Source organism: Dendrobates tinctorius, unplaced genomic scaffold (assembly GCF_039654945.1).
Source record: "Dendrobates tinctorius isolate UK_male_01 unplaced genomic scaffold, ASM3965494v1 ptg000060l, whole genome shotgun sequence".
In the NCBI taxonomy this organism is placed as follows: domain Eukaryota; kingdom Metazoa; phylum Chordata; class Amphibia; order Anura; family Dendrobatidae; genus Dendrobates; species Dendrobates tinctorius.
Genome location: NW_027361728.1, coordinates 60362303 through 60384235, shown reverse-complemented (window position 1 = coordinate 60384235; position 21933 = coordinate 60362303). Strand labels below are relative to the sequence as shown.

Here is a 21933-nt window from a genome sequence, read left to right as displayed (position 1 = left end):
ACTATGCTGACTGCCAGCATCAACAAGGCCATCGGTATTCAGTTCAGACTCCACACACAAGACCTCCGGAGTGGAAATGGATGTCAGACATATGTACCATCGTCCAAAACTTTGAGGACTCCACCAAGATGGTGAGCGGCGATGACGCCATAATTAGCGTCACTGTGTTCTGAAAAGCTCTCTGCTCACAATCAAAGAGGATGCATTGCAGGCGAAGCACGAGGAGATGGAGCAAGGAACCACACAGGGTGATTACACACAGCCCAGCTTCATGTCATCCCAACGTGGATTGGGTGACAATGAAGAAGAGGAGGAGGAAGAACTGGAGCTAGTTTCTTGCGCTATAGACGGTACTACCTGCACAACTGTCATACCGTCTGTTCAGCATGGATGGCCTGAGGACAGGGATGAGGAGAGCATGGTCAGTTGTCCTCTTGGTGAGGACACAGAAGACTTGACTGTTAGCAGTCTGGCATGCATGGCTCAGTTTATGTTACGCTGCCTTTCCCGTGACCCTCACATTCTCAAACTTTTGGGTGACAGTTATTACTGGCTGGTGACACTTGTAGACCCATGCTACAAGGGGAAATTCCTTTGTCTCATTCCCGAGGCGGACAGGTCTATTAAAATAGGGCAGTACCAGAAGGCCCGTTGCGGAATTTAAAAAAAATTTCCATCTGAAAACGCTGGCAGCAGAGGTTACAGTTCGTTGGACAACCAAGGGGTACAGGTGAGAGAGACACAATTCCAACTCAGCAGAGCCAGAGGAACACTGTCAAAGTTCTGGGAGAGTTTTCTCAGACCCTCCCATCCAACAGGCCCTGAAGCGCAGGGTACTCTCACAAGGAGAGCAAAGTTTGGAAAGACGCTGAGGGAGTACCTTGCTGACCATACCAATGTCCTCTGTGATTCCTCTGTGCCTTATAATTATTGGGTCTCCAAGCTGAACACATGGTTTGAACTGGCTCTCTACGCCTTGGAGGTCCTGGCCTGCCTTGCCACTAGTGTGGTGCCCCCAGGAGTATGGTCGCCACACTGGCATTGCCTTCCTCCTTGGAGGGTGATGTCAGGCTTGGAAACAATGAAGGATCTCTCTGACAGTTAACCATGTCATGCAACACAGTTCCCACTCCAGGCCAGCAGAGGGAGCTCTGAACCAGAATTGGGGGAGGAGTGCTCTCTGAGGGCCAGGAAGGGAAATTAGTTAGAGTGAGGAGGGCAAAGAGTGTAGACACATGGAAAGAAGCTGGAGGTTGAGCTGAGGATAGAGAGCTCCCTCCCAGTGATAGCGCATGATCTGGAGACTGGTCTCCACGGTTGTATGAATACTGAAGGTCCTGCAACAGAAACCAGAGGAATAGGAAGCTGTAAGTGCTCTATTCCCAACTAAGACTTGGAGGCACAACAGCGAACGGTGAGCCAAGAGAGATAGAAGGCTACAGCTGTCTGCCATACGAGGTAGATCCAAAAGGGAAGAAGGAGGAACGTCAGTGTAGCACTGTACTGCATGTACCTCAAGTAAGCGCTAGAGAGGAGACTACACAACCCATCTGACAGAGAGATTCCTAAGTTGCTTCCAGGCTAATCATCTCCTGTGCCATCTGTAATCTGGACCCTGGACTGCACTTACAAGTAAAGGTAAAGAAACTACATTCTGCTGTGTCCTTGCCTTCTTCCTGCAACTTCCGCAGCACTGCTACATCTCTGTGCCAGACATTGCACCCTCTTCCCCAACACCTATCTACATCGACCTGGGACCAACAGCCCTGCATGTGGAGGGCTACAACATCTTTGCTGCACTACACCATCTGTCCCAGAGGATCTGTCTGCAGCGTCGGCTTAACACCTTCATTGCCGAACACCACAGGTGGCGTCACGAATCACTCATAAACTTTATTTCACCACTCAAACCCCTTTTTACATGGGCGCCGAGGGCCATGGACCAGGTCACCGCTGCTGTGACATTCCCCTCTGAGAGACCGGCCCGGTACTGAGTACCCCACAGCCCTGGGAGGGCGACCCACTAGCGTTTTGTCAGAGTAGGTTTTTAGTGCCCCTGGTGGAATTATAACTGATAAGTGCATCTGCCTGTCAACTGAAAATGCTGACAGGCTGACTCTTATAAGAATGAACAAGGGCTGGAATGGGCCAGACTTCTCAACACCACTGAATGATAGTAGCGTAACATAAACTCAAATCCAGTGTCTTTTTTTGGGAGGTCTATTCCCATGTACCTCTTCACACCCACACATGGGTATACGCTTCCTGATTATTGCTATTTGTTGTTTTCCTCCTCATCCTCCACCACAATATCACCAGGGTGACCGTGGTCCATGATGCAACATCCACATAATTTTTTTAAAGGGTGTTTATGATGCCCGTAAAAAAACATTGCCATACAGTATGTTCATGTATACCTTCAGGGGCAAATGTTTGTCAGCCCATACACTTAGTGCATGGGCATTACAAGTATAGGAGACCTGTTCCTTTCTAATGGGAACATTTTTTTATGATGCCCTCTTCCACGTCTCTTCCACGGGGCATAATTTTTGGCAGCCTATGCATTCACTGCATAGGCAAACAGTATGGGAGACCCACTTCCTAATAATGGGAACATTGTTTTCAGGAGGCCCTCCTGTACGTCTCTTCAAGGGGTATTGGGGTGCATCCAAATTTTGGGCAGCCCAGCCACTCACTGCATATGCAATAAGAGTATATGAGACCCACTGTTTAATGATGAAAACAACAAAGCATAGCCGGCTGATGGCTCTTTAAGAATATTGTGGACCGACTGCTGGCCCTTTAAGAATAGTAAAGGCTGCACAACAGATTGTATACGGACCGCACACGGATGACAAAATATCGTCCCACTCTCCTGGATGAGAATGGGACCAATTATTTTATGTAAGTGTGAGCGATCCCTGAAGCCTGTGTACACGGCACACAGATTATGTGCTCGGATACATGAGCTGATTGATAATATGGCATCTCTGCTGCCCGATGAATGACACAAGATGTTACATTTCCTTTTTCAGTGCAATTTCAATTAACTGCAGTCATAAAAAAAAAAAAACGTGTCAGTGACAAAACGATAATTTCTTGGAGGACAAGGAACAAGAAATTGCCTGGTGACGACGGGTTTATAGAGCAATTTATCTATATCCAGTTCCAGGCCATGGGTATCAGCAGAGTAGAATATCTATATATATATAAGAGGCACCGTGATTACTCGCTAATCCCGCCCCCTGCACAGTAGCTCCGCCCCCACCACATCACCACACACAATCCCGCCCCCACCACATTACCACACACAATCCCACCCCCCACATTACCACACACAATCCCGCCCCCACCCCATTACCACACAATCCCGCCCCCGCCACATTACCACACAGAATCCCGCCCTCCACCACATCACCACACACAATCCCACCCCCCCACCACATTACCACACATAATCCCGCCCCCACCCCATTACCACACAATCCCGCCCCCGCCACATTACCACACAGAATCCCGCCCTCCACCACATCACCACACACAATCCCACCCCCCCACCACATTACCACACATAATCCCGCCCCCACCCCATTACCACACAATCCCGCCCCCACCACATTACCACACACAATCCCGCCCTCCACCACATCACCACACACAATCCCACCCCCCCACCACATTACCACACATAATCCCGCCCCCACCCCATTACCACACAATCCCGCCCCCGCCACATTACCACACACAATCCCGCCCTCCACCACATCACCACACACAATCCCACCCCCCCACCACATTACCACACATAATCCCGCCCCCACCCCATTACCACACAATCCCGCCCCCACCACATTACCACACACAATCCCGCCCTCCACCACATCACCACACACAATCCCACCCCCCACCACATTACCACACATAATCCCGCCCCCACCCCATTACCACACAATCCCGCCCCCACCACATTACCACACACAATCCCGCCCTCCACCACATCACCACACACAATCCCACCCCCCCACCACATTACCACACATAATCCCGCCCCCACCCCATTACCACACAATCCCGCCCCCACCACATTACCACACACAATCCCGCCCTCCACCACATCACCACACACAATCCCACCCCCCCACCACATTACCACACATGTGTGGTGATATGGTGGGGGTGCGGGATTGTGTGTGGTGATGTGGTGTGGGGGCCGGATTGTGTGTGGTAATGTGGTGGGGGCGGGATTGTGTGGTAATGGGGTGGGGGCGGGATTATGTGGTGATGTGGTGGGGGGTGGAGCTACTGTGCAGGGGGCGGGATTAGCGAATAATCACGATGCCTCTTATATATATAGATGCATTTCTTTTTCTGCATTTGTAATTTTTATGCCAATATTATATTTCCGCATTCTGTGACACGCGTGTTCAGTCGTGCTTTTTCCTGATTGGATGCTATATGTTACAACCATGATTGAACGTGATTGATTCATAGTTTTGGTAAAAGTAGAGCTCATGGATATGTTTGACAAACTGTGATGCTGGAATGAATAAAAAACACATCTTACTGAATCCAGTTTGCTTTTGATTTTACACTGTGAATAAAATGTATCATTAGCGTTATTCAGATTTTTAATGATTATTATTATTAACTTCATTTTAATTTAATTTACCACCTGCGTGAGCGCTATTGAATGTTGTCATTATTTACTTTAGTTTAATCACTGGCAGCGTTAATTAGATAGCAATGAACGTGCCGAGCGTTAGCTGGCTGGAAACGGCTAGAATAGTATAATATCGCACAGTGGTGCAGCTTTTAGGCTGTGTGCACACGCTGCGGAAAAGGTGCGGATTCATCCGCGCGGATTTTGCAAAATCCGCAGGTCAAAATACCTGCGGTTTCACCTGCGGATTGCTCTGCGGTTTTGCCCTGCGGTTTTTCATCTCCTCAGTGGAGGAGATGGCAAACCGCAGGAGAATCCGCAGAAAGAATTGACATGTCAATTCTTTCTGCGGATTGAAAACCGCAGATAATCCGCGCGGAAAATTCCGCACCGTCTGCATTGCGGTTTTTGATTCCCATAGGGAATCATTGTACTGTACACCGCAGCAGAAACTGCTGCGGGTCCGCAGCGGCCAGAACCGCAGCAAAATCCGCAGCGTATGCACACAGCCTTATTCCAGAACCAGTACCACCAGGTACACGAGCCCTACAGTGGAGGAGACGGCCCTATAATAGAGGACACTGCCCTACAGTGGATGCGACCATCCAATGGAGACCACCCTACTATGGAGGAGACAGCCCTAATAGAGGACACTGCCCTACAATGGAGACGGCCCTACAATGGAGGAGACGGACCTATAATGGAGGACACTACACTGGAGACCACCCTACTATGATGGACACTGCCCTACAATTGAGGACAGACACTACAATGGAGACCACCCTACAATGGAGGAGACGGCCCTACAGTGCAGCCCACCCTCACATTCCCAGCACTCCCCTCAGTGTAGGAGGCGCCGCTGCCTCGTGACGTAGAGAACGACACGTACTTAGGAGGGAACACAAGCGGGAGGGGGCGGGGTCTGCTCCACCAATCAACGAGCCGGAGTGGCCGTGCGGCCGGCGCAGCTGATGAGAGGACGGTTTCCTAGAGAGCAGACGCCGGGGACCACGGAGCCCTGAGCTGTACACCTTCCGGGGGCAGGATGGCAGGCGGCGGGCCCCGGTACCCTCCCCTGGTCGGGATGAATGTGTCACGGGCAGAGGCGAGACAGCTGCTGTGTCCGGACGGGAGCCCGTGGATCTGGCAGCTGCTGGAGCAGTGTGTGCGGGATGTGTGGGAGCACTGCAGTGTGGCCATAGGACTGCTCTCCATCGGCTGCTTCCTGTTTGCAGCTCTGCCGTAAGTAAACATGGTGTGCCATTTGGGCAGGGAGGCTGCTGTGTGGGTGACAGTGCTGGGCAGGGCATGGTCTGGGGGACCTGCCAGCTCCTGAGCCTGTGCCCTGTGTTGTGCTGCCCAAGGAGGGGCATGTATCCTCAGTGCAGTGCTGGAGGACCCCCACTGAGCTATAATGGAGCCCCCTGCGGAGCTGTCACTTTAATGCAAAGCTGACTACCAGCCCACCTTGCAGCATCTGAAATGACAGGCGCCCCACATCCAAACGTCCCCGGACCATCCCGCCGTCACAGCCGTCCTGCCACGATCCTGTAGGGAGGATGCCAGGAGCCATGTTTCAAGGAGTTCAGTGATGGCTATAATGGGGATCTTCATGTTTCTGTGATGGTCCCTATCAAACTGTATGAGCACCGTAGCGTTGTGTGCAGAGCCTCATTTCCATGGTTTTCAGTCTGATGAATCCTCTAATGCAGCTGTGAGTCCGCTCCAAGCCATCTGTGATGTTCGGACTAGGTTGCTTGTGACCCTAACCCCCCCACCGACCACCGCCGCTCTCCTCTGCTTGTCTTCCAGCCTGGTCTGTTGCCAACTAGAGAACCGGTCCCCTGATTTGTGCTGCCCAAACCTCAGGCACCATGGATCCCAGCTGTGCTATTTATTGCAGCCAGATATCAATTTCTCTGAAATGTTCTGATGTTGCAGAGAAAGGTAAAAGTGATCTGGCCGGAGTAGAGACTACCCTGGCGCGTCTCATGGCCGACTTCTCCCAGCGCTGCTAAAGGTGATTGACAGGGTGTCTTGTTAAGGGGAAATGCCTGTCAACCACCTGGGTTGGCACTCGGGTAAGCCGGGCATGAGAGGTGCCAGAGTAGTCTACTCTCCGGTCCCTGGCCAGATATTCTAATGATATATTTCTCTGATATGTTTTGATGTTTCAGAAAAAGTAAATATCTGCATTAATGCAGCCAGCCTCTGATTTGTGTTTTCCAAGGTTTGCACAGCATGTGACAGGTTCCCCTTTAAATGCTCTATTACCACTATTTCCACAGGTAAACAGTGTTGTGGAAGGTGACCAGTTCCCTTTACCGCACTGTAAAGCCTTCGCTTTAGGCCTCGCTCACACGAGCATATAGCACTGCCGAATGCTATGTGATGTTTTATCGGATAGCACTCAGACCAATGCTATACAATGGGACATTGCAGATCTGCGATTTTTCTCGTGCTGATTCGGTCAGCATTCTGCGATTGGCAGTGAGACGTCTCACTCTCGCCCATACAAGTGTGAAGCATCGGACTGCACTCGGATGTCATCCCAGTGCAGTGCGATATGCGCCGAGACAGGCAATGGAGTAGATGGAGAAATTACTTTGTCTCCTCCGCGGTGATTCTTTCATGCGATAGGATCAGATCACACTAAGATGACACTTGGATCAGACTGACAGTTTGAGCCGAGCGTCACTTGCATAATCTGCTCAATTCTCTCGCATGAGACAATCGATGGCCGTGTCGCCCCGGCCTTTCTCTGGTGCTTTAACAATCCTTGTGCTGCTATGACTGCTAGATTCTGTTTTCTCGAAGATTATGGGCAATCAGGGTTTCTTAGAAGCTGGCAGAAAATGCTGATTGTTCTGGAGCAAATACGTTTAGTTTCAACCTGGTCAGTTTCTTGACAAGGAGGCAGATGGCCTGATATAATTTATTCAACAAGGTCCATAGTAGAAAAAGGGGGCATTTCAAAAGTATAATATCAGACCCATTAGGATGTAAAAAGGGGGGGGGAGAGCTGCACCAGTAAAGGTGAAAAAGCACTGGATAGAATAACAAAAAAGCACCGTAGGGAACACTGGGCATATAAGAGGGCAAAAAAAAAAAATGGGAGATGCATAATACAAAATGTAAATAAAGGGGAGATCATGGGGGATGCACCCAGAAGAAGCTGGCGGCGAAACACGTGTTTGGGTAAGGGGACACCTGGGCTCTGCGGCAGCACCACTTAGGTAATTATTATTCTAGTTTTCACATGTCTTTGATTAATGTCTATCTAGTGGCCACTGTAGCACTTACGGTACTATGGGATGTATGTATTCTAGATACAGTTTTTGCTGGGTGATATGGCTCCATTTTGTCTGCCTCTTATCCATTATTGTAATACAATTTGAGCAGTGAGGTGGTTCTCTTTTCCTTTTTCCCATTTTTTTACATCCTAATGGGTCTGATGTTATGTCCGGATATAAACCTTAGATTGCTTTATTTGCCTTTACACCAAATGTCTTTTGAGACTCGAAGAATTTTACTAAGAGTGGACAATTCCAGCAAAGTGGATGGATCTTATAGCAATCTCAAGCCCACTGTGTGGAAATGTGTATATATCTATATACTCTATATAAATTTCGAAAACGAAGGCAGCACTCCACAGTCTTGATAGAAAAAATGCACAAAATTTATTCAACCCACATGTCTGGGCAGGGTGACGTTTTGGCTTTACCTGAGCCTTTCTAAAGCAGTGGGTGTTACAACAGAGTGTATATTTATAGTGTCTTAACAATCCTTAATTACAGCCAATCATATTATATAATACAACCAAACACATTATATATTCATAAAGTGCATTACATCATATTTTTGATACTTGTATGAGTGCATGAATCTTTTTTTCAGAACTTCCACATATCTTGTTCAGTGCATATCATAAAAAGTGCTCCGTGTTTATATAAAAACAAGAAATTCATTGTTTATATCGTTGGATTACTGTTCAAACATTCTGTATATTATGTATCATATTATATCTTACCCCCAGGATAATTCTAAAGCGGAATTATTTTTTATTTGATGAAATGTTCTATATACAACGACAAGGGACCGCAATGGGGGCCAATATGGCCCCCACGTACGCAAATCTATTTATAGAGGTCCTGGAGGACCAACATGTGTTGGTGTGGTGGAGATACATAGATGATGTCTTCCTTCTATGGACAGGATCTCAGGATGAACTAATGGAGTTTCATCAGTTTCTCAATACTATTGACCAAACAATCAAATTCACACTTGTATCATCTAGTACAGATATACAATTTCTTGATGCTTTTGTTCAGCAGAAAGATGGTGAACTTATGACATTATTTGTAAACAAAACGGATAGGAACAATTTGCTTATATAAGATAGCCAGCATCCACGTAACATGGTGAGGTAGATACTCTTAAGGCCAGTTTCACACTTCTGTTTTTTTGTTCAGTTGCAATCCGCCAAAGATGGTAAAATTGGATCCGTTTCCGTTGTGACACCAACGTATGCTACTGGACTGTTTTTTTGACGAATCCGCTGAAGTAGGAAATGTTTGGAAATTTAAAGGAACCGCGTCCTGGAAAAGGAGAGAGAGATTGTGTTTTTTGCATGCGCAATACAAAATAGCGGACCGTCGCTCTGAAAAAACGTTTCAGAGTCCATCTCCTCCGCCCGGGAGCCGCTACAATTCTGACGGATCCGTCAAAAAACGGATGTGACGGACGACCGTCAGTCAAAATCCGCCGCTAATGTAAGTCTATAGGGGGAAAAACGGATCTGCCAAAAAAGGGGCGGATCCATTTTTTTCTAAAAGTGGCGGATTTTGACTGACGTCAAAAAAACGGAAATGTGAAACAGACCTAAGTCGGCTTCTTAGTAAGTATAGTAAAAAAAAAAAAAACCTGAAGAGACAGATGAAGTCATTGACTCTCTAATTAAAAAGTTTTTAAGAGGATACCCTAAAAACCTACTAGAAAAACAAAAAATAGGGTGTTAGAACTAGAAAGGAGTAGTTTGATCAATAAAGAACTAAGAGACAATAACAAATATTTAAATCTGGTACCTATAATTACAAAATACACTGAAGAGAGTAGGGGAGTGGCAAAAGTTATTAATAAACATTGGGGAATGTTGGGGAGATGTCTCCCGTTTTATAAAGGAATTTACAAGGCCAGCATTGTACGTGTGTGTGTGTGTATGTATGTGTGTATATGTATATATATGTATAATATATATATATATATATATATATATATATTTGAGATTATCTAGTAAAGTCAGATATTGGTCCCCTGAAAAGTTTCCAAATGACCATGACTGGTATCAAAAAAACAGGATGCTATCCATGTTTATCTTGTGTAAACTTTGCCCACATGATTAAGGGTCCAACATTTGAGCACCAGGAAACGCATAAAAAATATGATATCAGATAGTATTTGACATGCACTTTGTTAGCGTGGGTGGTCTTAAGAAGGAACCTCCGGGAGTGGACCATCTGGACCGTGGCACCGAAGGGCCCCGGGCGAGCTGCCAGATGGAACCGACCCCTATACAGGGACCGCTAGGAGCAGGCCCAGGGGTTCGAATACCACGGTAGCCGGTACCGAGAGGGACGGCTCTGGATGGACCGGAGTAAGACGGAGACTGGAGTAAAGAATAACAAGACTGGAATCAGGAGGCTGGAATGAAGAGAGACAGAAGACTGGAACAAGGAGTAATGACAGGAGTAGGAACACTGGAGACTGGACTGGAGTAGGACGGCAAGGACACTGAAGGCAGGACTGGAGTAGGACAGCAGGAACGCTGGACTGGAGCAGGACGGCAGGAGAACTGGAGGCAGGACTGGAGTAGGACGCCAGGAACACTGGAGACAGGACTGCGGACGAGAACAAGGAACACAGGCAGCAGAACTGAGAGGCTGCTGTAGGGAGCAGCCGAGAACGGAACCGCAGGAGCAGAGAGCACACGATGAAGTGAGGCCAGAGTGCTAGGAAACACCACGATCAGGCGCTTCCCTCAGGGGGAAGCGGCCTGATATGGCCCCGTCTGGTCAGCCATTGGTCCAAAGGTGCTTCCGGGTCAGGGCACAGCCGGAGCATAGGAAGGAGGCGTGGCCGCGGCCTATGGCGCATAGCATGCAGGGAAGGCATCGGTCGTGAGCCCGTCTCAGGTGACTGCCGTGGCCGTCGGGTGGAGAGAGGCTGCGGCGTGGGAGCGGAGGTTGGGTGAGTATGGCAGAGCGGTGTAACACACTTCAGATTATGTAAATTATCTTGTGTGCTCATGCAACTTATGGTTTATCGGTGAAACAACGTGTGAATTCAAAACCAGGATTAATCACTGGTATACCATAAGGAAGAAAAGAATGGATCTTCCAGTCCCTAAACACTTTGAAGAAAATAATCATGCAGAAAAAGAATTGAAGTTTAAAATAATAGATGCAGTTCCAATCCAAAGGAGAGGGGGCGATAGAGAAGGATTGTGAAAAAATGTGGATGTGGATATATGAGCTTAATACGCTTAGACTGAGAGGCTTGGGTGTTGACTTTAATCCCTTCCCGACCTCTGACGCCACGTAGGCATCATGAAAGTCTGTGCCAATCCGACCCATGACGCCTACGTGGCGTCATGAATTAATAGCCCCCCTGTGGGTCGGGCGACCGGGGTCACGGAAAGGTCACCCGACCTGCATACACAGGACCCTTTTGTACTTCACCCCCACGTGGCTACAATTACTTTTAACAGCCAATCAGAGCAATTTGTAATATTTCACCAATTAAGTTTGGTGAAATATTACAATCCAGCCATGGCCGATGCTGCAATAGCATCGGGCATGGCTAGAGACACCAATCCAACACCCCACCGACTGACGGCGCCGATCGTCCACCGCCGTCATCATCTGCTCCCCCTCCCCCTCCACGGTACCTCCTATGTCCCGGATCATGGGCGCCGCCATCTCTTCCCCCCCCCCCCCCCTTATCCCCATAGTTAGGCACAAATAATAAAATAAAGAAAATATTTTTATTTTTCCACTAGGGTTGGAGTTGGGTTTTGGGTTGGAAATAGGGTTAAGGGTGGGCTAGGGTTGGCATTAGGGCTAGGGGTGTGTTGGGGTTAGGGTTGGAGTTAGAATTGAGGGGTTTCCACTGTTTAGGCACATCACGGGGGTCTCCAAACGCGACATGGCGCCACCATTTATTCCAGCCAATTTTGCGTTCAAAAAGTCACAGTGCTCCCTCCATTCCGAGCCCCGACGTGTGCCCAAACAGTGGTTTACCCCCACATATGGGGTATCGGCATACTCAGTAAAAATTGCACAACAACGTTGGGGGTCTAATTTCTCCTGTTGCCCTTGGGAAAATAAAAAATTGGGGGCTAAATTATTTTTGTGGAAAATAAATTATTTTATATTTTTACGGCTCTGCGTTATAAACTGTGAAGCACTTGGGGGGGTTCAAAGTGCTCACCACACATCTATAGAAGTTCCTTGGGGGGGGTCTAATTTCCAAATGGGGTCACTTGTGGGGGTTTATACTGTTTAGGCACATCAGGGGCTCTGCATACGTACATCACGCCCGCAAATCATTCCATCAAAGTCGTCATTTCATAACGTCACTACTACTTCCCTTCCGAGCCCCGATTTTTGCCCGAACAGTGGTCCCCCCCCCCCCCCCACAAAATTATTTTTATTTTCATGGCTCTGCGTTATAAACCTCTGTCAAGCACCTGGAGGTTCAAAGTGCTCACTATGCATCTAGCTAAGTTCCTTAGGGGGTCACTTGTTGGGGGTTTCTTCTGTTTAGGCACATCAGGGGCTCTGCAAACGCAACATGATGCCTGCAGAACATTCCAACAAAGTCTGCATTCCAAAAAGGCGCTCCTTCCCTTCGCTCCCCATGCGACCAAACAGTGGTCCCCCCCCCCCCCCTCCACATATGGGGTATTGGTTTACTCAGGACAAATTGCACAACAACTTTTGTGGTCCAATTTCTCCTGTTGGCCTTCTGAAAATAAAAAATAGCTGGCTAAAAAAATCATTTTTGAGGAAAGAAAAGATTTTTTTTTTTTTTTTTAAATTTTCTTTCCAAATTTTATTGGTTTTCAGTCATTAAACAGGGTAAGGGAAGGGAGGAAAGGGAATGGGAAGTAAAGAACCTTGTACGGGTACTTTATTTTTAAATTTTCAAGACTCTGCGTTATAAACTTCTGTGAAGCACTTGGGGGTTCAAAGTGCTCACCACACATCTCGATAAGTTCCTTGGGGGGGGGGGGGGTCTAGTTTCCAAAATGGGGTCACTTGTGGGGGAGCTCCAATGTTTAGGCACACAGGGACTCTCCAAATGTGACATGGCAACCGCTAAGTATTCCAGCATATTTTCCATTCAAAAAGTCAAATGACGCTCCTTCCATTCTGAGCCCTGCCGTGCGACCAATCAGTAGTTTATAACCCCATATGAGTTATCGGTGTACTCAGGAGAAATTGCCCAACAAATGTTAGGATCCATTTTATCCTGTGACCCATGTGAAAATGAAAAAACTGATGCTGAAAGAAAATTTTTGTTGGAAAAATTAAAATGTCCTTTTTCCCTTCCACGTTGCTTTAATTCCTGTGAAGAACCTGAAGGGTTAATCTTGAATGTAGCTTGAGGGGGTGCAGTTTTTAGAATTGTCACGTTTGGGTATTTTCTGCCATATAGAACCCTCAAAGTGACTTCAAATGTGAGGTGGTCCCTAAAAAAAAAAAAAAGGTTTTGTAAATTTTCAACCTAAATTTACCACTAACATGAAGCCCAATACGTCACGAAAAAAACAAATCTCAGAATCGCTAGGATACGTTGAAGCGTTCCTGAGTTATTACCTCATAAAGGGACACTGGTCAGAATTGCAAAAAAAAAAATGGCTGGGTCATGAAGGGGGTTAAGATACATAGTGTTATTTAAGTAATTCCCATCTATATAGTTTGAGGACTCTAGTCTAATTTAATTTAATTTTTACTGGTAAGAATATACACTGCTCAAAAAAATAAAGGGAACACTTAAACAGAATATAACTCCAAGTAAATCAAACTTCTGTGAAATCAAACTGTCCACTTAAGGGCCGTTTACATTTAGCGATGCACCAGCGATCCGACCCGGTCAGGATCGCTGGTGCATCGCTAAATGATCGCTAGTGAGCTGTCACACAGGCAGACCTCACAGCGATGCAGCAGCGACGCAACGCACGATACCTTTCACACACAGTGATCCTGATGTCCTCCCGCCCGCCTCCACGCGTCGCTCGTCACAGCAGGAAGCCCCAGCAGGAAGCGCCCGACGAGAAATGGAGCCGAACATTCTTGCGAGATCAGCGATGGACAGCGGGGGAGCCGGTCGGAGGCAAGTATCACACATAGCGATATCGCTATAACGTCACAAAATTGGTGACGTTATAGCGATATCGCGATGTGTAAAACCCCCTTTAGGAAGCAACACTGTTTGACAATCAATCTCACATTTCTGTTGTGCAAATGGAATAGACAACAGAAGGAAGTTATTGGCAGTTATCAAGACACCCTCAATAAAGGAGTGGTTCTGCGGGTGGGGACCACAGACCACATCTCAGTACCAATGCTTTCTGGCTGATGTTTTGGTCACTTTTGAATGTTGGTTGTGCTTTCACACTCGTGGTAGCATGAGTGACTCTACAACCCACACAAGTGGCTCAGGAAGTGCGGCTCATCCAGGATGGCACATCATTGCGAGCTGTGGCAAGGTGGTTTGCTGTGTCTGTCAGCGTAGTGTCCAGAGGCTGGAGGCGCTACCAGGAGACAGGCCAGTACAGCAGGAGATCTGGGGGGGGCCTGTAGAGGGCAACAATCCAGCAGCAGGACTGCTAACTCCACCTTTGTGCAAGGAGGAACACAGGAGGAGTACTGACAGAGCCTTGCAAAATGACCTCCAGCAGGCCACAAATGTGCATGTGTCTGCTCAAACGGTCTGAGGGCCCGACGTCCATAGATGGGGATTGTGCTCACAGCCCAACACCGTGCAGGACGCTTGGCATTTGCAACAGAACACCAGGATTGGCGAATTCACCACTGGCGCCCTGTGCTCTTCACAGATGAAAGCAGGTTCACACTGAGCACATGTGACAGAGTCTGGAGACGCCATGGAGAGCGATCTACTGCTTGCAACATCCTTCAGCATGACCGGTTGGGCAGTGGGTCAGTAATGGTGTGGGGTGGCATTTCTTTGGAGGGCCGCACAGCCCTCCATGTGCTCGCCAGAGGTAGCCTGACTGCCATTAGGTACCGAGATGAGATCCTCAGACCCCATGTGAGACCATGTGCTGGTGCGGTTGGCCCTGGGTTCCTCCTAATGCAGGACAATGCCAGACCTCATGTGGCTGGAGTGTCAGCAGTTCCTGCAAAACTAAGGCATTGAAGCCATGGACTGGCCCGCCCGTTCCTCAGACATGAGTCCGATTGAACACATCTGGAACATCATGTCTCGCTCCATCCACCAGCGTCACATTGCACCACAGACTGTCCAGGAGTTGGCGGATGCTTTAGTCCAGGTCTGGGAGGAGATCCCTCATGACAACATCTGTCGACTCATCAGGAGAATGCCCAGGTGTCGTAAGGAGGTCATACAGGCATGTGGAGGCCACACACACTACTGAGCATCATTTCCTTGTCTTGAGGCATTTCCACTGAATTTGGATCAGCCTGTAATTTAATTTTCCACTTTGATTTTGAGTATCCTTCCAAATACAGACCTCCCTGGGATATTCATTTTTATTTACTTTGATCATTTTTGGGTTTTTTTTGTTCTCAACGCATGCCACTATGTAAAGAATAAAGATTTGCAGCTGCAATATTTCATTCAGTAATATCTACGATATAGTATCTTGGTGTTCCCTTTATTTTTTTGCGCAGTGTATTAAGGTTATGTTGGCTATTAATGTTCCCAATTTTTATTATTTTTCTTGGTTGTTTCAGATGTATCATTGTCTCTCGCTGGGAGAACATAACATGGAGGACAAAAAAATTGTATTTTCTGTAAAAAATTGTATTTCTATATAAGCTGTGCAATTTAATGTAAAAAATTTTGTTTGCTCAAGTCTTTTTTGAGAATCCAATTGCGTATTAATTAAATGAGTTGTCACTGAGATACTGGATTGTTGGCCAATGAATTTGCGACAATAAAATAATAACTATAGTAAATAATTAAGGAATATCTTTTGTCTGGAACATATTTAATTGTCGGGACTATGGTGCAACTACCTATTAATTGTCACATTTGTAACATGTTGGCCCGGAGGGGCCATCTGTGACATTTGGCCACTATTTGACTCCTGGAGAAACCTGAATAAGGTGCTGTCCGGTGCCTCAGGGTAGATGAAGCACATAAGTCTAAGAGGCAGTGAATATAAGGTGTAATATTTCCTAGTAAATAATAAGTATTTTTAAGAGGATGGTCCCAAATAATGTTATGGCATTAGGCGGTATTATGTTAGCGCTAAGTAGCGCTCTAAAACTGCTAAATGTTCACAGTATTGCCGCTGTTTGTAAAAAAAAAAAAAAAAAAAAATCATATCTATGCCACAACTAATATGAGCAGCAATGTGCATGCGCAATCCAAAAAATACCACACAAGACTAATGATTGGCCAGAAATCTAGTACGTAGTGATGACTCGCTCACATACACAGTGATTGTTAAAGAACGCTGCACAGCGGTGATGGCGTCGTTCGTGAGAAGACATGTGACTCCTGGGGGTAAGATATAATGATGCATAAATATACAGAATGTTTGAACAGTAATCCAGTGATGTAGACAAAGAATGTCTTGTTTTTATATAAGCATGGAGCACTTTTTATGATATGCACTGAACAAGATATATGGATGTTCTGAAATAGATTAATGCACTCCTACAAGTATCAAAAATATGATGTAATGCACTTCATGAATATATAATCTGTTTGGTTGTATTATATAATGTCATTGGCTGTAATTAAGGCCTCTTTCACACTTCAGTTTTTTGCCATCAGTCACAATCCGTCGTTTTTTAAAAATAACGGATTCAGGGTTTTTTCATGCTGGATCCCCCGTTTTTTTTTTTTTTTTTTTTTCTCCTCATAGACTTGTATTAGTGACGGGATGGCCACACGTTTCATCCGTCGTCCAACGGATCCATCAGAAAATCTCTGTCCGCTTGCAGGACACAACAGACAGATTAACATTTTTTGTGTACGTCAAAAATTCAGACAGCGACGGATCCAGCGCCATCCGTCATTGGCTATAATGGAAGTCTATGGGCGCAGGATCCGTCGCTGTCCGTCAAAAGATGGAATCCGTCGCTGGATTCCGTTTTTCAAACTGAGCATGCCCAGAACAATTTCTCATCATTTAATTTAACCCCCACTGCTTTTCTGGCACATACAAGCTTTCCCTCTCCCTCTTAAATTCCACCAACTGCTGCTTCGACGGATCCGTCAAACTGATCCGGTGCATCAGTTTTTTACAACCAGCACAGGATCCGTTTTTTTTTTTCAATACTTTGACGGATTGTGACTGATTCTAAAAGACTGAAGTGTGAAACCGGATTTAGAATTAAGACACTATAAATATACACTCTGTTGTAACGCCGACTGCTTGAGAAAGGCTCTGTCAGAGCCGAAACGTGGCCCGGCCCAGACATGTGGGTTGAATAAATTTTGCACATTTTTTCTATCAAGACTATGGAGCGCTGCCTTCGTTTTTGAAATTTGTATACTTTGGGCAGTGAGTGGAGTGGTTGCCTGGGGGCTTTACACCCAAAGATAAGTATTGTGCTGTTCCATTTTGTATTGATATATAATCTATATACCGTATATACTCGCGCATAAGCCGAGATTTTCAGCTCATTTTTTGGGGCTGAAGTCCCCCTCTCGGCTTATACGCGAGCCATATATGCCATGTCTCTGCAGCCCCTCTGCTTCTCCTACAGTCTCCCTTCCTTCAGCGGTCACGTACAGCTCATTAAAGTCATGAATATGTTCATATTCATGACTTTAATGAGTGGTACCACGTGACCACTGAAGGAAGGAAGACCGTGGGAGAAGCGGGGCTGCAGAGACCGCGCCAGGAGGAGGGGTAAGTATATGCAGTATTCACCTGTCCCCGTTCCATCGCTGCTCGCCGCTGTCTGCCAGTCCTCCGTCAGTGACGTTAAGGCAGCAGAGGGAGCGATGACATGGATAGAGCGCGCCCTCTGCTGCCTGAGCAGTCGCTGACAGAGGACGCGGCAGACAGCAGCGAGCAGCAATGGAACGGGGTAGGTGAATATCTCAGGTGCCAGGGTTCTGAGCCAGTGGCGACACCGGCACCTGGCCCCCATAGCGTACCGGTGTCCCCACCTGCTCAGGACCCGACACTGCCCCCAGTGACGAGAGGTGAGTGTCTTTTTTTTTTTTTTTTTTTTTTTTTTTTTTTTCAGCAGCACGGGCATATGGGGGCATAATCTATGGAGCATCTTATGGGGCAGCATATGGGGGGTATAATCTATGGAGCATCTTATGGGGCAGCATATGGGGGTATAATCTATGGAGCATCTTATGTTTATTCCCTACCCCGGGACATATATGACCTATTAATATAGGCATACAGGTAATGTTACACTAGTCCTACCTGTATGTCTCATATTAATGGTGTTGTTGCAGAGAAATGTTATATTCTGTCATTGTTACTGACTTCTTCCAGGCTCTGGGGCATGCGGTGCCTCAAAGAAATCCCTATCTTGTCTTCATTGTAATCCTTGCCTCTTCCCATCAGCGTCGGTTACGGCCTTGGAATCCCGCGCCTGCACCCTGCACTCCCTTAGAAATCCATACCTGATCCTTCCTTCTGTGCACTCTATATTCAGGCATCTTCTGCGCAGGCGCCGGGGAGTCTTTGTGACCTCCTGTGTTTGGGCCGATAATATGCTTTCCCCACTTCCTCCCTACACAGTCGTAGCTAAGAACCATGGCGATGACTGTGCAGGGAGGAAGTGGGGAGAGCATCTAATCGGCGCGCACACCGGAGTTCACTGGAGCTGAAATCACTGGCGCCTGCACAAAAGATCCCTGAATGCAGTGCCCACAGAAGGGAGGATGAGGTGTGTATTTCTGAGTGAGTGCAGGGCGCAGGTGTGGGATTCCGGGGCCGTAACTGACGCTCATGGGAGGGGGATAGGATCACAATGAAGACAGGAGGCAGGGATTTCTTCCAGGTACCACATGCCCCGCAGCCTTGAAGAAATCACTAACATAAAGGCAGAATATAACGATTCTCAGCAACAAAACCATTAAAAGGAGGCAGACAGGCTGGACTAGTGTAACATTTCTGTAACCCGTATGCCTATATTAATAGGTCATATACATTCCGGAGGGTAACAGATTCCCTTTAAACTGACCTCTGTTGCATGTTTCAAATCTGCAACATGTTTAACCCCTTTCTGTCATGTGACGTACTATCCAGTCCTTGTGCCCTGGGACTTAATTCCCAGGGACGGGATAGTACGTCACAGCGATCAGCGGCGCCCACGTGGTGAGCGCCGCTGATCGCGGCAGGGTGTCAGCTGATTATCACAGCTGACATCCGGCACAATGTGTCAGGGGCGGTCACAGACCGACACCTTAACCACTTGCACACCGCGATCAAACACGATCGCGGTGTACCGGGGGTTAAAGGGAAGCATCGGCAGGGAGGGGGCTCCCTCCGTGCTTCCCTGAGCCCCCCACAGCAGCGCAAGGTGCAGCGCTGCTGCGGGGGGCTCCATCCCTGCAGGTCCCCGAATCTAAGATGGCGACGGGGACCTTCGGGGGCCTGCAGGGAGCTGGCTTCCTCATGCCTGCAAAGCGCAGGCAAGGAGGAAGCCTTGTGCAGTACCTGTGATAGATCGCTCATCTGTCACAGTGATGTCCCACCTAGGACAATGTAATAAAGTTTAAAAAAAAAAAAGTAAAAATTTTTTAAAAAATCGCTAAATAAATGAAAAAAAAAAAAAAAAATATTCCCGCCCTATAAAACTGTCCCATTAGTTAACCACTTTAGCGAACCCCTTAAAAAAAAAAAACGAAGCAAAAAAATGACTTATCATACCGCCGAACAAAAAGTGCAATAACGCGCAATCAAAAAGACGCATATAAATATGCATGATACCGCTGAAAACGAGCCGCCATACAGCATCATCAGTGAAAAAATAAAGTTATATCTCGCAGAATAAAGCGATGCAAAAATAATTATTTTTTTATATAAAATTGTTTTCATTGCATAAAAGCGCCAAAACATAAAACACGACCTAAGTGAGGTATCACTGTAACCGTACTGACCCGAAGAATAAAACCGCTTTATCCATTTTACCGCACGCGGAATGGTGTAAACGCACCCCCCAAAAGAAATTCATGAAACGCTGGTTTTTGTTCATTCTGCATCCCAAAAATCGGAATAAAAAGCGATCAAAAGATGTCACGTGCCCGACCATGATATCAATAAAAGCGTCAACTCGTCCCGCAAAAAATAAGACCTCACATGACTCAGTCGGTCAAAATATGGAAAAATTATAGCTCTCAATATGTGGTGATGCAAAAACTATTTGTACAATAAAAAGCGTCTTAGCGTGTGACAGCTGCCAAATATAAAGACCGCCATAAATAGTAAATCAACCCCCCCCCCCTGTTATCACTCCCTTAGTTAGGGAAAAATAATAAAATAAAAAAAGTATTTATTTCCATTTTCCCGTTAGGGTTAGGGGTGTGTTGGGGTTCGGGTTGGAGTTAGAATTGGGGGTTTCTACTGTTTGGGCACATCAGGGGTTCTCCAAATGCAACATGGCGTCTGATCTCAATTCCAGCCAATTCTGCGTTGAAAAAGTCAAATGGTGCTCCTTCCCTTCCAAGCTCTGCCATGCGCCCAAACAGTGTTTTACCCCCACATATAGGGTATCGGCGTACTCAACACAAATTGCAAAACAACTTTTGGGGTCCAATTTCTCCTGTTACCCTTAGGAAAATAAAAAATTGGGGGCAATATATCATTTTTGTGGAAAAAAAATGTTTTTTTTATTTTCACGCCCGGGCGTTATAAACTTCTGTGAAGCACTTTGGGGTTCAAAGTGCTCACCACACATCTACATAAGTTCCTTAGGGGTCTAGTTTCCAAAATGGTGCCACTTGTGGGGAGTTTCAATAGTTTAGGTACATCAGGGGCTCTCCAAACGCACGACACCCGCAGAACATTCCATCAAAGTCTACATTCCAGAACGTCACTACTTCCCTTCCGTGCCCCGACGTGTGCCCATACAGTAGTTTTCTCCCACATATGGGGTATCAGTGTACTCAGGACAAATTGCACAGCAACTTTTGGGGTCCAATTTCTCCTGTTACCCTTGGGAAAATAAAAAAAGGGGACTAAAAGAGCATGTTTGTTGAAAAAATACGATTTTTTTTTATTTTCACGCCCGGGCGTTATAAACTTCTGTGAAGCACTTTGGGGTTCAAAGTGCTCACCACACATCTACATAAGTTCCTTAGGGGTCTAGTTTCCAAAATGGTGCCACTTGTGGGAGGTTTCCACTGTTTAAGGTACTGCCACTGTCACTTAGCGATGCACCAGCGATCCTGACCAGCGATATGACGCTGTCAGGATCGCTGATGCATCGCTAAGTGGTCGCTAGTGAGCTGCCACATAGGCAGATCTCACCAGCGACATCGCAGGGGTCGGGGGTTGCTACTTACCTGTCAGACGAGGCAATCCTGACGTCCTCCTGCCCGCGTACACGCGTCGCTCGTCTCCACAGCAGGAAGCTGACGACGAGAAACGATCCAGGACGTTCTCGCGTGATCAGCGATAACCAGCGGGGGAGCCAGTCGGAGGTAAGTATCACACATAGCGATATCGCTATAACGTCATAAAAACCAGTGACGTTATAGCGATATTGCTTAGTGTGACAAGCCCTTTAGGTACATCAGGGGCTCTCCAAAAGCAACATGACACCCGCAGACCATTCCATCAAAGTCTGCATTCCAAAACGTCACTACTTCCCTTCCGAGCCCCGACGTGTGCCAATACAGTAGTTTTCTCCCACATATGGGATATCAGCGTACTCAGGACAAATTGGACAACAACTTTTGGGATCCAATTTCTTCTTTTACCCTTGGGAAAATAAAAAAATTGGTGATTAAAAGATCATGTTTGTGGAAAAAATGATTTTTTTTAATTGTACTGCTGTACGTTATAAACTTCTGTGAAG

General features: G+C 46.8%; 1 protein-coding gene across 1 annotated transcript in view; it reads left to right on the top strand.

The window, feature by feature from the left end:
* The first annotated feature begins 5568 nt into the window (after window positions 1-5568).
* Window positions 5569-21933, top strand: part of LOC141092643 (lysosomal amino acid transporter 1 homolog) — a 55712-nt gene continuing 39347 nt past the window's right edge. The window contains exon 1 of the mRNA XM_073578993.1: window positions 5569-5902. Coding sequence (XP_073435094.1) covers window positions 5706-5902 — 197 coding nt within the window. The 5' untranslated portion in view covers window positions 5569-5705. The remainder of the gene's footprint in view (window positions 5903-21933) is intronic.